This window comes from Diadema antillarum, unplaced genomic scaffold (genome assembly GCF_040938485.1).
Source record: "Diadema antillarum isolate AM-2024a unplaced genomic scaffold, OU_Dant_1.0 seq00001126_RagTag, whole genome shotgun sequence".
Classification (NCBI taxonomy): Eukaryota; Metazoa; Echinodermata; class Echinoidea; order Diadematoida; family Diadematidae; genus Diadema; species Diadema antillarum.
In genome coordinates this window covers 633,486-650,881 of record NW_027271940.1, presented here as the reverse complement: position 1 = coordinate 650,881, position 17,396 = coordinate 633,486, and the positions used below count along the sequence as shown (strand labels likewise).

General features: G+C 39.4%; 1 protein-coding gene across 1 annotated transcript; it reads left to right on the top strand.

Moving 5' to 3' along the window:
• The first annotated feature begins 574 nt into the window (after positions 1-574).
• Positions 575-16,839, top strand: LOC139743978 (transmembrane protein 184C-like). Its single transcript, XM_071654445.1, has 8 exons — positions 575-849; positions 2,455-2,491; positions 8,850-9,055; positions 12,958-13,029; positions 13,661-13,748; positions 14,735-14,947; positions 15,630-15,804; positions 16,358-16,839. The coding sequence occupies exons 1-8, from the start codon at positions 575-577 to the stop codon at positions 16,837-16,839; spliced, it is 1,548 nt and encodes a 515-aa protein (XP_071510546.1).
• The last annotated feature ends 557 nt before the right edge of the window (positions 16,840-17,396 follow it).

Sequence of the window (17,396 nt, the reverse complement as noted above, 5' to 3'; positions counted from 1 at the left end):
CGAACACATTACAGACGAACGCGTAAAACGGTGCCAGTGATCATAAAGAGGTTGACGTCACAAAGAGACTGACAGATGTGCTTACTCCAAGTCATAGATACATTATCCAGAAACTGGACTATGAAATTCCCATCATTATTACGTTCTCTACAGAATAACGTAAAATGCTATCATGTACAAAACGGAGTTCATACATCGAATAAAATCTTGTCTTGTGCGTCGAAACCAATACTCCTGTTTGCGTCGATATTTGAAATACGGTCCTCCTTTACACTGACAGAGATAAGATGGGGCATTGTCAATAGTATTATTTCCACGAGATAAGAAGGGCACGGGGCGTGTTATTGCACGCTAATTAAGCGCGTTTCCAACTATCTATGGTACAAATCGATATACCTGACTGAGCTATTTTCATTTCACACATTAATTGGTGATAATGAGCTTCATGTTCTCAGCATGATCAGAATATCTATATACAGCTAGTGCGCGAACAGCTTCATAATTATACTTGTGACGCCAGTGTTAAACGATTCGAAGATTTCACTCCCGGAGTGGTCAGGCAGACTGTTCGCAAATGGCGGTGAACTGCCCCACACTTTGCAGAAACTGCCTAAGCGGGAACTGGCGGCGATATTCCCGGCACATCTTCGTGGTCGTCTATCTTCTTCTGACCGTCACGGCGTTGGCGTTGACGATATGGGTGACCGTACGGTTCAGCGACGATTCCCAGGTTTACTTCTGGTTCGTCGCTGGTATTTCAGTTCAGGTGGCCCTCGCCGTATCACTGTGGAACATATTCAATCACCTTATATACTACACTAAACCAACTCTACAGAAATACATCGTAAGGTAGGTCCCTGCTAACGGCATTATTGTTTTTACCACTTCTAATATCGATGACAATCAGTAGTCACGTGGTAATTTCTAGGAGGAACTGCAACATTGTACAGGAGAAATTCATGCCCGTTATTTGTCACCACCTTTACTTTCATCCTTGGACACAAAAGTTTTCCACATAGGCTATATTGTCAGTATGTCCCTTACTTATCATTCTAAGCACAAGTGGCGCCTGTCTTATTCAGATCGGCATCTTTCTGCCATTCGTAGGGCACCACTGATCTCTACCGGCCCGGACTGCGAGAGATCAGAAACGCCCACCGTAAACACCTCCGAGAAGTCCTCTATACTCTCGTGATAATTGGAAATCTCTGCGGCATCGTAAACAAAACTCAAAGATTGCCCTAGACTGGTTCAGCTCGTACCCGTTGGTTGGGTTCATCTCTGAGCTTTAGAATACTAGTATGTTACAGACTATGCTGAGATATGATGACAGTTGGTTGTATACCGGTATTCCCGATTAATGAGACCACAATGTGAACGTCACTGTTAAACCAAGGTAGACTTAGTTTTGATCGATATTCAATGTCAACCTCATCTAGATTTAACCAAAAAAAAAACCACCTCCAACATGATATTCATTTCATAACCTCTAGGGTTTGCTAAGTGTCACCTCAAGTTGAGCTATGATCTCTAAGAGTGACATGTCATGTATTTGCAAGAGCGTTCCCAATAAGAACATGTGTATATAGACTTTCCACCTGTTCATGGAATGATGTTCTCTACTTGTCAACTTTTGCTTCTGGGATTTCCCTTCTGTCGCATCACAGACTACCCGAGATATACAAGAGTGTATTTTTACCAACTTGGAATTCAGCTTTGCGGTTACTGAAATGGCGCATATAAATTATCCCACTGAAGACGAGTACCGGTATACACAATGACAACCCAACAACGTTTTGATAAACGGCGCATAACATCCGTCATGTCATGTTCTATGCGTGTTTTCCTTGATTTTCTTCACTGGAAAGATAACATGTTATAATTCAGAAATTATCAAGCATGATCACTCCAACATTAATTAGTGCGGGAATATAAAACTTTGTGAAGTGTTGTCATTTTGGTTGTGGTCAAAGTTAAAGTGTTATGGTCAAAATTGATTATTAGTGGATTGATGTTAGTGAATGAAACGACATTATAGTCTGCAGAACACTCACATATGATTATAGAGTATATGTAGGCCTACAGAGTAATAATTAGCCAACAAGAAAACCTCCGATTTAACTTTGAACTTCAATCGGCAGACATACCGATTAGAGTGACAACCGTGTGCTAAAGACTACTTCTGTTTTCTTTGCATACTTAATTGATAACCAATGTGGACTTTGTCCACTTCTATAGGACTTAATTGAAATGGCTGTCTCTCTCTCTATCCCTCTCTTTCAGTATATGATGTGTGTGTGTGTGTGTGTGTGTGTGATGGTGTTTGTAAACACAAAAGACTCTTAAAGCGTATATTGCTCTCCTGATTCTGACTGTCATAAAGCCGTTATTGAAAAGACTTGGTAGATCTTAGTAAGGATTTTTCTTTGTGTATTATTTTGATTCTCTTTCCAGAATGGTTGGGATAATCCCGGCTCACAGCATCAACTGTGTAAGTAAGCGGACATTAACATGGTATTTACATTAATCTTTATATCTTCACAAAAGAAAACAAAATCAATACATATTATGACGAACTTGCATGTACACAAACGTAATAAAACATCAACAATAGCATCCATTAACGACTATAATACGTAACACGATAATATTGTACACACACACACACACACACACACACACACATACATATATATATATGTATATCGAAACAAAGAGAGGGAAAACTGACCAGAAACAAATAATAAATAGTGAAAACTTTGAGCAAAGAAAATCGGTTTTCATCGGGAATTGCATTTTCTTTGCTCAAAGTTTTCACTATATATATAATATTATATGTACATATATATATATATATATATATATATACATATAAACATAATGGTGATGTGATAAGATCATTACATGAATGATGAAATGTCAAACAATGTGTTTGTTTGAAATTGGTGTAAAACTTTTGATATCAATACAAAATATTTACCTCCGGAATTTTCAGCTGTTACCGCTACATCCTTCATCAGCGGAACGACTCGTTTTCGCCCTGATCACGTGACGGTCAATAAGCGGGTCATAGACTTTCGGAAACTAGTTTGTACCCCCACCATCTTTGTTGAGAGAAGGTTAGGCCCTGATATAGATTAATTGGTACCTTAACTCCCCTTTCAAAGTATCGAGGTTCCCGGTCTAGAAACTCTACCTTCTCCAGGTCCACGTGATGGCCTGGCGATTCGATATGGATGTGTTGTGATACTTCAGAGGAGGTGGAGCTGGGTCGTCTGTGTTCAAGAAATCTGGTCCTAAAGGGGGTATCTCACTGAGCGGCGAACGTTTGCGAACGTAGCGAATTTGGGATTTCGCCAGGGTTCGTAAAGGGTTGCAAAAGGTTCGTTTACAGTCGCAAGAAAGTTCGCAAACGGTTTTTATTGTCGCAAACAGTTTTTCTTGTCGCAAAGAAATGTTGAACATGTTCAAAATTTCTTTGCGAACCTTTGCGAAATTGTATTTTCGCTAACAGTTGCAAACATTTGCAAAACACTTGTAAGAATTCGCAAACGGTCGTAATACGGTGTCGCTAACATTTTTATTTGATTCGCCACTGCTAGCGAACAAGTAACCATATGGTTCCTATATAAAAGCTTCTGAAACAGACAAGGTTCCACTCTAAGAAAGTTCTTGAAGCTCTTGACATCTCCATCATGATTGTAATTGCTGCAAAAGCTTTTCATATTGACCAAAGTCTGTCCTCTGCAACAACCACTCTCTGACCCCAACAGTCTTTCTTTTCTTCTTCCTTTCTTGTTTTTCTTTATTTTCTTTCTCTTATGCTGCACAATAGCTGTAGCAGCAGCCAGACAAAGCAGCTCTTAAAGGATAGCAACACGTTGAGCCTCTTCTTGGCAGAAATTTATTTCCATATCCTGGAAATCCATCTTGAACGGTTGTCACAAGAGATCTGAATTCAGGGGAAGGTTTTACGTTCGTTTTATGGGTCTGACTACTCGCCTGGTACTTATCTAGGTCCAAGAACATTCGCAAATTGTCGCAAAGGATTTGCAAACAGTTGCTAATATTTGCAAAACTGTCGCTAACATTTGCAAAATTGTCGCTAACATTTGCTAACATTCGCTAATAGTCGCCACCTGTGTTTCGCAAACACTTTCGCAAACATTCGCTGAAGTGTTGCTAATTGGCGCTAAACATCGCTAAAAGTCGCTAACTGTCGCTAATGACAGAAGTGAACTTTGATTTTTCGCAAACATTCGTCAGAAGAGTTGGCGAATGTCAAATTCGCTACGTTCGCAAACGTTCGCAGCTCAGTGAGATACCAGCTTAAAAGCCCCCTCACACCTGAGCGAATGTAGGGGGACGAAGGGGGACGAATGGGAAAAACGCACGAAACGCGCGCGAATTCAACGATTTCAAATAAAATTGCCTTCAAATCATCCGATTATAAACTAAAGTCAAATATGATTAACGAACGGTAAGCGAAGGATAAATATGACATGCGAAAGATAGCGATTTTCGGTTCACTTCTTTGAGTAAATTGCGGCCGAAGGCGAGCGAAGGGTTGATATGACCCGATAACACGAACGAACAATGAGCAATGGTTTGATATGGCGTGCGATCGGAAACGAAGACAAAAGAATATAGATCAGGCGTTCTCGTACGTGTGCGTGCGCTCCTCGGGGAGTATAAAAGCGACCAGGTCAGTCCAGATTTCAGTGCGGCCAGAGAAATCATCTACGCAACATTTACATTTAAAGGACGTCAAAGATAAACAGTAAAATCAGCCGGAAGATTCCAGTATTTTTGGCACTGTAAACATTAATGTTTTTTTTTTCGCAAAAATTGTGCGAGTACGTGGAAGGTGATAGTCATCACGATGACGAGTTGGGTAGATATGAAAAGAGTTATTTCTTATGAACATAAGTGCAAAAATGTCAGAAAGCTCATCAATTGAAAATTTATACATAAAAATACCAACATTATAATGAAACAAATTTTTACATAGTTTGTATTTTTTTGCAAGAGATTTTAAAAAGTACAGTTATGAATATTTCATGATAATCAGTGGCACATAAATCTGTAACGCTGGATGCACCTGGAAGGGATATAGGTTAGGGCGGTCCGCGGACTACAGTTACTTTAGTTAACTTGCCCAACGCTTGGCAGCCCTGTCAGGTGCATTCAGTGTTTAGGCATTTTTGTGTTATTGTATTGATTGATTGTTTTGAGCTTTGTAATTGATTATGTATTGCATGTTTTCTGCCAAATAAGATAATGATAATGATAATAATAATAATAATAATAATAATAATAATAATAATAATAATAATAATAAAATCAATCAATCAGTTTCAGATTTTTGCTTCTACACAAAAGATCATTTGTGTGAAATAAATATCCAATATTGTTAATTATTCTTAAAGCACGTTTTTTAAGAAGAAAAAGGGTATCAAGCAAAAACTGAAATGAATTGCCCCAATTGCTATCATTTTAGCAAAAAAATAGATATTGAAACAGTAACAATGGAGGTGAGGTGATAACAAATCTGACGTACCCCTAAATTGACTCGACCTACCCCCTTTCCCCTATTGTATCATACCTACCACCAACATCGCACCAGATAAATTTGTAGTCACTGTCCACTATAGCCAACAGGATTATATTAAAAAGCCCTTGTAGTTGCAGCATAGCGAGCCGGACAGAGGAGGCTTTCTGATGGCCACATGCTTGCCATCAATAGCTGCCACACAGTGAGGAAAATTCCACCGCTTGTAGAATCCACCTCCAGCAAGTTGTTTCCATCCATCAGGAATTGAAGGGGCTGTCATGACTTCATCTGCATACTCGTCATATATGGCCTGACACACTTCCCTGGCCACTACAGATAGGGCGTTTTCAGGCACCCTCCACCCATACTGCATGTTGGAGTACTTGGTGCCAGACACAATATGACGGAGAGTAGCTGCCAACTTGAGACCTTCTTCCAGCGGCTTCCTGTACCAGGTGTACTGCCTCCTGATTCTTCCTCTGACCCTCTCCAGGATTTCATCGTAGAGTTCAGGGGGCATGCAGAGAAATTTCTTGAAAGTCGAAGGGTCTTCTCTTCGGAGCTCAACCAACAGCTGGTCGTAGATTCCAAAAGCCCTTCTTCTGGCTGGGTTCAGCCACGTCCTTCTCCAGATACGACGTCGTCTGAAGCCTCGTCTTCATCTGAAGCGGCCTCTGATGAACTGGTGTAGGTTCAGCTGCTGATGTATAATATCATTCTGAGCCATTGTCAGTAAATACTGGACTCTGAGGCGGGCTGCATCTTCCATTTTTCTGAAGATACTTTGAAACTTTCGGGTGGAATGTTTATAAAAATATATGAGTTGCGTGGTGAGTGGCTGGTCACATAGAGCAGCTCAGCATTCGCCAATTTTTTCGTCAGGTCATTCGCTCGTATTCGTATCACTTCGCAATCCATAGTTTGTCATAGTATCTCTTAGACTTGCCTTCGTGTATGCATCGCCTTTCAAATTTAGTAAAAGTCAATCTTAGTTTCCCTTCGCATAGAAGATGGCAAGCGAAAATACGTTTGTCATAGTATCTTCGTTTCTATGCGCAAGTCATATTTAGTCATTGTGTTGCTTCGTTTAGAGTTCTTTCGAGATCGGTCCACCTTGGCAAAAGCGCGATGAGGGACTATGCGTGACAATAGCACACGAACGATAAACGAACGATTACCGCAGACTAAATAAGAGATGCGAATGACAGACGATTTTTCAATTCGTCGGGAAATTTTAAACATGTTCAAAAATCCCGTGCGAATTTGAATAATCGCAACTGTTAGTTCAGAAGGTGTACGAACCCAAACACGAAGGGTAAATATGACTTACTATCAATTACCATTGAAAACGATTTTTCCAAAAATGCCTTTCGCCAGCCATCGCAAGTCATATTTCAGGCAATTCGCTCAGGTGTGAGGGGACCTTAAAGGGGGTATCTCACTGAGCGGCGAACGTTTGCGAACGTAGCGAATTTGGGAATTCGCCAGGGTTCGTAAACGGTTGCAAAAGGTTCGTTAACATTCGCAAGAAAGTTCGCAAACGGTTTTTATTGTCGCAGACAGTTTTTCTTGTCGCAAAGAAATTTTGAACATGTTCAAAATTTCTTTGCGAACCTTTGCGAATTTGTATTTTCGCTAACAGTTGCAAACATTCGCAAACATTCGCAAAACATTCGTAAGAATTCGCAAACGGTCGTAATACGGTGTCGCTAACGTTTTTATAGGATTCGCCACTGCTAGCGAACAAGTAACCACATGGTTCCTATATAAAAGCTTCTGAAACAGACAAGGTTCCTCTCTAAGAAAGTTCTTGAAGCTCTTGACATCTCCATCATGATTGTAATTGCTTCAAAAGCTTTTCATATTGACTAAAGTCTGTCCTCTGCAACAAGCACTCTCTGACTCTCTTTCTTTTCTTCTTCCTTTCTTGTTTTTCTTTATTTTATTTCTCTTATGCTGCACAACTCTCTAAAAAAGAAAGAGTGAAAATGTTCACTCTTGAAGGAGTGAATTACAGAAAAGAGTGAGTTTTGAGTGAAATTGGAGTGAATTTTGAGTGAAAATATCTATTTTCACTCATTTTGGAGTGACCTCAGGGATCACTCGAAAATCTTGGAGTGATCCCTGAAGTCACTCCAAAATGAGTGAAAATGAACATTTTCAGTCCAAAATCACTCTAATTTCACTTGAAACTCACTCTTTTCTGTTATTCACTTCTTCAAGAGTGAACATTTTCACTCTTTCTTTTTTAGAGAGAATAGCTGTAGCAGCAGCCTGACAAAGCAGCTCTTCAAGGATAGCAACACCTTGAGCCTCTTCTTGGCAGAAATTTATTTCCATATCCTGGAAATCCATCTTGAACGGTTGTCACAAGAGATCTGAATTCAGTGGAAGGTTTTATGTCGTTTTATGGGTCTTACTATACACAATCGCCTGGTTCTTTTCTAGGTCCAAGAACATTCGCAAAATTGTCGCAAAGGATTTGCAAACAGTTGCTAATATTTGCAAAACTGTCGCTAACATTTGCAAAATTGTCGCTAACGTTTGCAAAATTGTCGCTAACATTTGCTAACATTCGCTAATAGTCGCCACCTGTGTTCGCAAACACTTTCGCAAACATTCGCTAAAGGGTTGCTAATTGTCGCTAAACATCGCTAAAAGTCGCTAACTGTCGCTAATGGCAGAAGCGAACTTTGATTTTTCGCAAACATTCGTCAGAAAAGTTGGCGAATCTCAAATTCGCTACGTTCGCAAACGTTCGCCGCTCAGTGAGATACCAGCTTTAAGGGATCGTGATCAAACTTCCGAAAGTCTATCACCCGCTTATTGACCGTCTCGTGATCAAGGAAAAGACGGGTCATTCCGCTGAAGGCTGTAACGTTAACAGCTGAAAATTCGGGAGGTAAATATCTTTTATTGAGATCAAAACTTTGACACCAATTTCAGTTGAATTTCCAATGAAGATGAGCTTCTACTCTAATTTGTTTGTTTATCAATGAAAGAATATAAAGAAAGTAAGATTGATATCATTAATGACCCTGAATTGGCGATAAAACAACTTTTGCAATCAAAATGCAATTTGTGAACAAATAGAATTATTTCAGTCCCACTCAACCATTGACAAGCACCATGTATTACCAATGTGAATATGTATATTTTCATTCATTACTTTCAACGCTTCATTTTTATTAGATTAATCATCAAATTATGTTTACAAATCGCATCCACTAAAAGATTATTCTTTAAAAAGGGACAAAATCTTTAAATGGTTTTATTTGCTCACTTCCCCCGTCAGTGGTTAGCGATTCGCTACAAGGGGACGACACTTTACCTGGATACCATTCGTAACTTCTACCAGGCTCTGGTTATCTACAGCTTTATGTCGCTTCTCCTGGGTTATCTGTCCGAGAATTACGATGACCTGTCGACTGTCCTGGCTAGAAAGCCACCGTTCAAATCGAGACCTCCATGTTGCTGTGTCAAAGCCGTCCCTAATAAGCGGTAAATGATACAGCTTCTTTACTCAACTCAGTAAAGCTGTTAAGCCCCCAAAATCATGAGAATTATTGTGCGAAATTTGACTAATTAAAGCATGAAACTTTCACCAGTGTTAATATATACCATAAGATTAATTTCAAGATGGGGAGTAAGTCTGACATGACCTCTGATGACCTCCTGAGGTCAATGAACTTTAAATATCAGAATACTAGCTGTATTGATGTTTGGAGGCATTTGTGAATGGTTATACAATGAACTAAATATGCTTTTGTATTACAAAGAAACTAAATCTTCCGATTCCACAGGACATTGACAGGTTTCTACCTTTGACCTCTGATGACCTCAAAGTATCATAGTATCGATCTGTGATGTCATTCTTTAATGATAAACATGGTTAAGATGTACAGAACGAGCATATTTGTTTTACAATAATGAAGTTGTCTTCATATATTCCAAAGAGCACAGACAGGTTTCTATCTTCTACCTCTGATGACCTTGAGAGGTCAATGACCTCAAAGTATCAGAATATTGATGTTTGGCATCATTGATTAATGGTAAACATGATGATGTTCTAGAGAGCTTAGGTATGTCCTATTTATTAACAAGCTATTACCTTATGACGTATGAAAAACACACAAGGTCAAAGACCTCCTAGTCTGTGGCCTAAGGCAGGGCTCGACACTAACGGTGGCCCGGTGGCCCGGGGCCACCAAAAACGCACGTCGGGCCACCACAATTTTAGAAATGAAGAATTTGGTAGCCTGATCGGGCCACCAAAAAAGGTCGGATATTTGCCTTTGGGCCACCAAAAATAAAAGTTAGTGTGGAGCCCTGCCTAAGGGCATGTATAGGGTGTTTAGTTCAGATTCTTCCAAAAGCACCAAATTTGGCCTACAGGTCTCTTATATTATACTTTTTGCGATTTTTGATGGGCGCCAAGACTGGCACCTCCTGGAGCGGCCATATTGGTTAAATCCAATATGGCCGCCATCCACGCTAAAGGTCAATTGTAATTGCCAAACTGAGCTTGTATTAGAAATATTTCCACTGAAGAGGGGTTTTGGTGTTAGAGAATATGATTCTTGTATCATTTCAACAATTCAAGGTCAAGTAAAGGTCTCTTTCAAGGTCAAGTCTGGGTCAAGTCAGGCAATTTGAGGCAATTTTTAATGACCTCTGGTATGTCACATCCTTCCGCTGAATAAGTGGAACTCCTATTTGCCCTAATTGTCTTCTTTTTACTCTATACTCCTTAACAGTGCATGGAAAAATGCATGGAAAAATCAAAATACATGTTTATGTATTTTACATGGCATCAGTTCCCGTCTGTTGTCTTGTCAGAAATGTATCAATCTTGTAATGTTGTTGTTTACTATTTTCCCTCTCCATCACGGGTAAATAATATGAAATGTGTTGATCAAAGTTGGTGTGATGTCGGAAAATGCGAGGCTATATTGCAGGTTGCCTTCAATTTGTTTTTCACAGTATATTGGCATGTTTTAACAGACGGTACTGTAACACACCCGAGATGCCTTTTGAAATATTTGATTTCTGCTTGATTTCACATGAGCAGATGCTTAGCAGTAGCATTTTTGATATCATCTCGTGTGAAACAAAGCATTGTTTCTCTTCAAAAAATAGCGTGCCAATAAATCTGCACTTACGGTTGTGTGGTGCAGAGCGGGATCTTAACATCTCTCATGAAGCGAGACTTCTCTTTTTCCTTTTCTCTTCCGCACTAACAAATAAGTTTAGCAAGAAACATAGAAGCATAGAAGCACACTGCTATTTACCGCTAAACCAATATGGCGGCCATATTGGATTTTACCAATATGGCTGCCCTTGAGGGTGCCCTTCTGGGCGCCCATCAAATATCAAAATAGTATGGTTTTGGCTACATGTGTGCCAAATTTGGTGCTTATGGAAGAATTTGAACCAAAAAGTCCATTACGCCCTCCATTATCCAGACATGAGAATAATATTGATATTGCAATAGTTAATTGTTTATAGTGTAGGACCCACAAACCATGCATTTCTGTTGGGAAAAGAGTGGCGACTCATTCCACAGAACTTATTGACATCGGGTATGTGCACATAGCAATTAAGTGGTGTCCATCTGTTTTCTCGTTGGGAGGGGGGGGGGTGAAACTTGGAAAATATGTGCAAGGGAGGGGAGCGGAGGGGAGGGTGTGGGTGGGGTCGGCTTTTTGATCTTTAGAATTCAAATCAAAATATCCCGTAAACACATTTTTCATAGTTAGGGAAATTATCAATCCTTAAAGTGTGCTACATCTATGAAAGGTACCAAGCAGGAGGAAGGAGTCAATTGGAAGGAGATATCCCCTCTCAAAAAAGGGGGATTTTGCATTTTCAGAATTGAATTTCAGCAATCTGATGCACATTTCAGAGTATAAAATTTGGGCAGTTTTCTCTCTCTCTAAAAAAAAGCAAAGCAAAAAGAAAAAAAAATCAACATCTCAGGAATTATTGGGGTGGGGATCAAGTGCCCCCTGCCAACACCCCACCCCTCCTCCAAATCGACGCCCCGGTGTGTGCATGAGTGTTTTTTTGCATTCCACTGGTTGAAAAGAAGAGAGAATTTTAAGAAACAATATTGTTCATAGTGTTCAATGTGAACAGTATGTGCGAATGCTTCAATGTTTCCTGCCAAACTTATTTGTTAGTGCGGAAGAGAGAGAGAGAAAAAAGGGAAGTCTCGCTTCATGAGAGATTGTTAAAATCCCGCTCTATACCACAACTAAAACGCCTACGCTTTTAGCACCAGCCGTAAGTGCAGATTTATTGGCACGCTATCTTTTCAAGAATAGGAAAACGACTAAGTTGTAACACAAATGAATTTTATTACATCGTTATCATGTTTATCATCAAGCAATTGCTCTAAATATCAATATTCTGATAATTTGAGGTCATTGACCTCTGGAGGTCATCAGAGGTCAAAGGTAGAAACCTGCCAAGGCTCTGTGGATCTTTGAGGCAATTGCACTGTAAACAAAAATGAGTTTTTAGTACGTCATTACCATGTTTAACATTTAATCAATGACGCAAAATATTGATTTTCTGCAATTTTGAGGTCATTGACCTCTGGAGGTCATCAGAGGTCAATTCTGACTTACCTGCCGGTCTTAAAATGAATCTTATCGCATGTACTAACACTGGTGAAAGTTTCATGCTTTAGTCAAATTTTGCACAATTTTTCGGCTTATCTGCTCTACTAATCAAGTTCAATGTCAGTTGTAATGCGTCTTTAGCAACAACGGATTATGTGGTTTGTTGTTTTGCTATTGATTTCGCTTTTTCTTCATTTCTTCCCAGATCTTGATTGATTTATCACTTTTCGCTTTCATCATTCGGCTTTTAAATTAATGCTACAAGTTTTATCACTCTACATTATCACAAAGTTCACATTTCTGCTAACCTATTTGATGATCGATACGGTGACGTGTCTCGATTTAGGACAACCTGTAAACATATGACTCTATTTAGGATAGATTTCGTCTGGACAAGTTTCAATGTGTATATTGCAAATAGTCATCGTGCTGAAGTGTGTATTCCAGTTGATGCTAATGTGAAGAAGTCATGTTCTAACCGTATCACGCTATCCCACATCATCCGATTGCTTGAAATGTCCATCAGTGTCCTGATATGGATAACTTAAAGACTATTTGTAGATAGCATACAGATGAGACTCAAGAAATTAATTTGATACGAGTTGATTTTGAAATAGTAATTCGACTAAAAGCCATCGTGGCCAACAGCCAAGTTGCGACACAGTGTTCAACAGGAATAGAAAACATAAAAGATGCAAGAAAATAAACATTGTAAGTTGACAAAGTTACTAAGAAGTCCTTACGTTTACTGGCTCATGATGTTTTGCATTGCGACAGGTTGATCAGCAGGTGTCGAGCTGGAGTATTAAACTACACTATTATTCATCCTATCATCACCATCATCGCCATGTGAGTATAAAAAATACCAAGGTTTCTCTCTTTTATCATCTTCTGATGACCTTTGAACTTTTCAACAGTCACCCACGTCACCTGAAAAAAAAAAAAAGCTACCAGAATAAAAGGGTGAGGGAGTGGTAGAAAACTGCTGTTTTTCAGAACCCTATTTCCTTTCATTACGGCAAAGAAGATGGTAGAAGCTTTATATGTGGGGAACTATGGTTGAAGATCGTTATTCCGGAGGTACGTTACATTCCGAAGGTCCGTTTATCCTAAAATGAAATAAGGTTCGTTATTTCGAAAGTAAAATAAGGTTCATTATTCCGAAAGGATCATTATTCCGAAAGTGAAATAAGGTTCGTTAGTCCAAAGATGAGGTGAGGTTAGTTAATCCGAAAATGAGGTAAGGCTAGTATGCACATTTTTTACATTTTCGGATTAACGAACTTTTCATTCTCAGATTAACGAACCTTCGGAATAACGAACTCTGCTGTACATTGTACCTGGAAAATACAATCTAGACGCAATCCCTTGAGAAACCTGTAATCAAGGACATTGATATCTATGTATTTGTTGAAGGAATACATATTTCAGTCCTCTATATTCCCATCATCTATCATTCGCTCTCTCGCCTCTTTTGCAGCGCCACTGAAATTACGGGTCACTACGTAGAAGGTAATTTCACCGGTTTGTGGATCTGGCTCACCATCGTAGACGCCGTGTCGCAAGTTGTACGTAGTCCAGGACAAGTCAAACTCGTTCCTTCATTGTTGTTGTTGTTGTTCTTTCTCTCTTTCTTGTTCTTGTTAAATATATATAAGTAATGCATATACATATCGAGGGTTCCATGGGTCTGGAGTGTTCATTACTGAAATAAATGATGGTCCATTTCTTTTCTAACCAATAGTATTCAAGCCTATAGCGAGACTTAAAAGCGTAATGGTTTCGAGTAAGCGATTATGATGGCCATGTAGTATCCCATGAAATCATGACACTTTAAAGGCTTTGAAGTAATCTCTGTAATACACCGCTGTAATTTCATTTTACGATTATTCTTTTTATCAATACTCTTTAGGTCTTTACCTTTTGTTGATATAAAGAAATGAATATATATATATATATATATATATATATATATATATATATATATATATATATATATATAATATGTATCTTGTGAGATATGAAAAAGGAAGGAAGAATTGGTGCGTAGCTTTGACATCATTATTCCTCTCACTGTTCCTCCTTTTCGGAAAAGTGCAAGAGTTGAAAAATTGGTCTCCGCCGGGAATCGAACCCGGGTCTCTGGCATGGAACGCCAACGCCTTAAACCGCCTTAAACCGCCTTAAAAATGTATATGTATATATATATATATATATATATATATATATATATATATATATATATATATATATATATATACATATACACACACATATATATATATATACAGTGTATATGTGTGTGCATATATCTACACACATATATATATATATATATATATATATATATATATATATATACATATTATATATGGCCTGTAATAGGGTTTTGCATCAGATTAGGCCTTGACCCGTTGACGTACCAATAAATGAAGTACAATAGAATGAACAAGACAGGATAAGACTTGAACTACTAGTAGTATACTGCCATTAGTTCCATACAGTATTTCTTGTGTTTCCCCTCCCATCCCTGCTTTGATATCCTCCCGATCAGTGGGCCATGTACTGTCTGATGATTTTCTACCGAGCCACCAAAGAGGAGCTACAGGGGCTGAAGCCGATTCCCAAGATGGTTGCCGTCCAACTGACCGTCTTCGGATCCTTCTTCCAGTCCTTCATCATCAACCTCATCATCGGTATCGCCCAACCCACGCTCAAGCCGGCCTGGGGCTTCGAGAGCGTCGAGGCGTTCACCAGGTTTATCCAGGTGCGTGCTGATCTCACCCGTGAATCGTGTGTTCATTCACTTCGATTTCTTATCGTACAGTATTGAACGCAGACATTATGGGGTTTGTATAAGACAATATTGATTGTTGTTTGTGGCCATACCTCTTGGCCCTGGTGAAGCGATAATAGAATAATAATGCAATAGCAAATGAAAAAAGTCTCAGATTTCATCTCTACCTCTGATTCGATCTCCTTTTCTCTGTCACTTGCTTGCCCGTATAAAATAATGTACCGTGCTCGCAAGATGAGACACCACATATATATGTCCTATGAATGGCCTCTTACAGTATTTTTTTTTCATTCTATCAGCCCTCCTCCTACGAACCGATCTTTGTTTTAATGACAATTATTATTATTCTCTTCTAGGGCTTGCATTTCACTCTTGTTTGTTATTACACAATAAAAAAAAAGATATACCAACAGACATGCATGTATGACGGAGAAGCCCTGCTGTACTTGTCTTTGTTCCAAAATCGAGGATATCTAAGACACATTCACAATGAAAACAACAAAACTACATAAAAGCTACATCTCCACTTTCTTTTCCCTCGTCTTAAGTTTGGGGTGCTAGTCTCCAAATTCATGAAATAAATCTTGTATGACAGCACTCCCCTGGATGTCTCCATCGTCTATACCTCTCCGTTTGTCTCGGTCTCTTTCAGGACTTTATCCTATGTGTTGAGATGAGTCTGTCAGCTGCAGGTCACCTGTACGCCTTCCCCTACACGCCTTACATCCAGGAGGGTATCCCCAGCAATTTCTGCAAGTCTTGCATCGCTTGTTGCTCCGTCACCGACATCACTCAGGATGTGTTCGTCCATGTCAAGAAGATGGCGTGTAAGTCAGGGATGGGAAATTGGCGTGGGAAGGTGCCGGGGATTGTCTCCTTGAACTCCCAAAGTACGGGGAAATTACCAACAATAGCAATGTCATTGTCACTGTATTTTGATAACCGATCAACTAGATTACACGAAAACACAAGGCGACATAATCGAGAAGTGGGATTGGCTTCGTATACACGTGAAACAATACGCCATGCATACATTGGGGAAAATTGATTACCTGGTGGAGATGGGAGCAAACATATTGCACACGAATCAGTTCTGATTATTGATTTTTATTTATTGATTTTTTGATTTTTTTATTTATTTATTTATTTATTTATTCATTTATTCTATTTATTTATTTTATTATTATTATTATTTTTTTTTTTTATTTTTTTTTTTGGGGGGGGGGTAAAATATCCATCTATCAGAATGGCAGTCTTAAGAACAATTTGAAAAATGCGATAGATAGGCATTCCACGAATGACTCATCGCATCTTTTCGTAAAATTGATTTTTTTTTTTTTGGTCATGATTCATAGTTGTTCGAATCTTCTCCGTTTCCAGCTCAAAAATCAAAAGTTGCACGAGACATCGAATACGATGACGATGATGAACAGCCAGTGATCGAATTAGACGCCGTGGCGATGGTCGTCCAAGAGGACCCGGGCCCTCTGGAGGTCGACGAGAAAGCCATCGTCATATCCGAGGGTCAGGACACCACCGTTCCCGAATCAAACGAAATCAGCGTCAATGACAAGGCGGACGACTCGCGAAAAGCAGATGGCGATGTCGGCAACTCACAGGATTGTGGCGGGCTGAGCGTGCGACGAGACAGCGGGGCGTACTCGGCGACCAGTGATACCGAACAGGGAGACGTTGACGGATGGGCAGAGGCGGGGATATCACCCGTCACCGTGACTGTCGAGCGCCATTTAGACGCGGATGTCGAAACAGAATCACGCGATACTGCGGCCACGCCACACGGAATCACTTTTAGTGCGAATGGCGATCCCGTCGGGAATCCTAACGAGGAGTCGCTTGCGTAGTAGGCCTACACTGTGTGAGGACTGGTTCAAATATGATACGATATAGCAGCTGTAGAATCATCTGTTGTTTGTTAGCTCGCTTTTTTATTTCTAGGCAGACTGCCTTCAGTCTTGGCTATAGAAACTGACATTAAACGTTCGGGAAATGAATGTTGAGGGTCATTTTTTCTTTCTTCTCAATACACGAAGCTACGTTGATTTAATTCATATCAATTTTCCATTCATATAGATTATGGGGGATAAGATTATATTCTAAATGATTTCTAATTATACAATTGTAGTATGTTACTGGTAATACCCTGTGATAAACAGGGAAACGTAGGTACGTTAAGGACGCCCGTCGGAATCAGAATAAATTTTCTTTTAGATAAGGAATGCTCGGTTGGAGTATCCCTTTTCATTAAAGTGCACTGAAGCTCATCAGGTGCAAGCACATTACAGGTACAGTATAAGACAAAAAAAAAGAGTTCGATATTTTTGTTACATATTTAAACATCGAAAATGCTGAAAGATTGCTTGTTGAAAATAATCTCAAGCAAAAGTCCTCGTCAAATATC

Bases quoted from the DNA above. Each gene is read 5' to 3' on its own strand.
- LOC139743978 (XM_071654445.1), top strand. From the start codon at position 575: ATGGCGGTGAACTGCCCCACACTTTGCAGAAACTGCCTAAGCGGGAAC. The intron at 14,948-15,629 runs GTGCGTGCTGAT...GGTCTCTTTCAG, and splicing joins CGTTCACCAGGTTTATCCAG to GACTTTATCCTATGTGTTGA. The intron at 15,805-16,357 runs GTAAGTCAGGGA...CTCCGTTTCCAG, and splicing joins CCATGTCAAGAAGATGGCGT to CTCAAAAATCAAAAGTTGCA.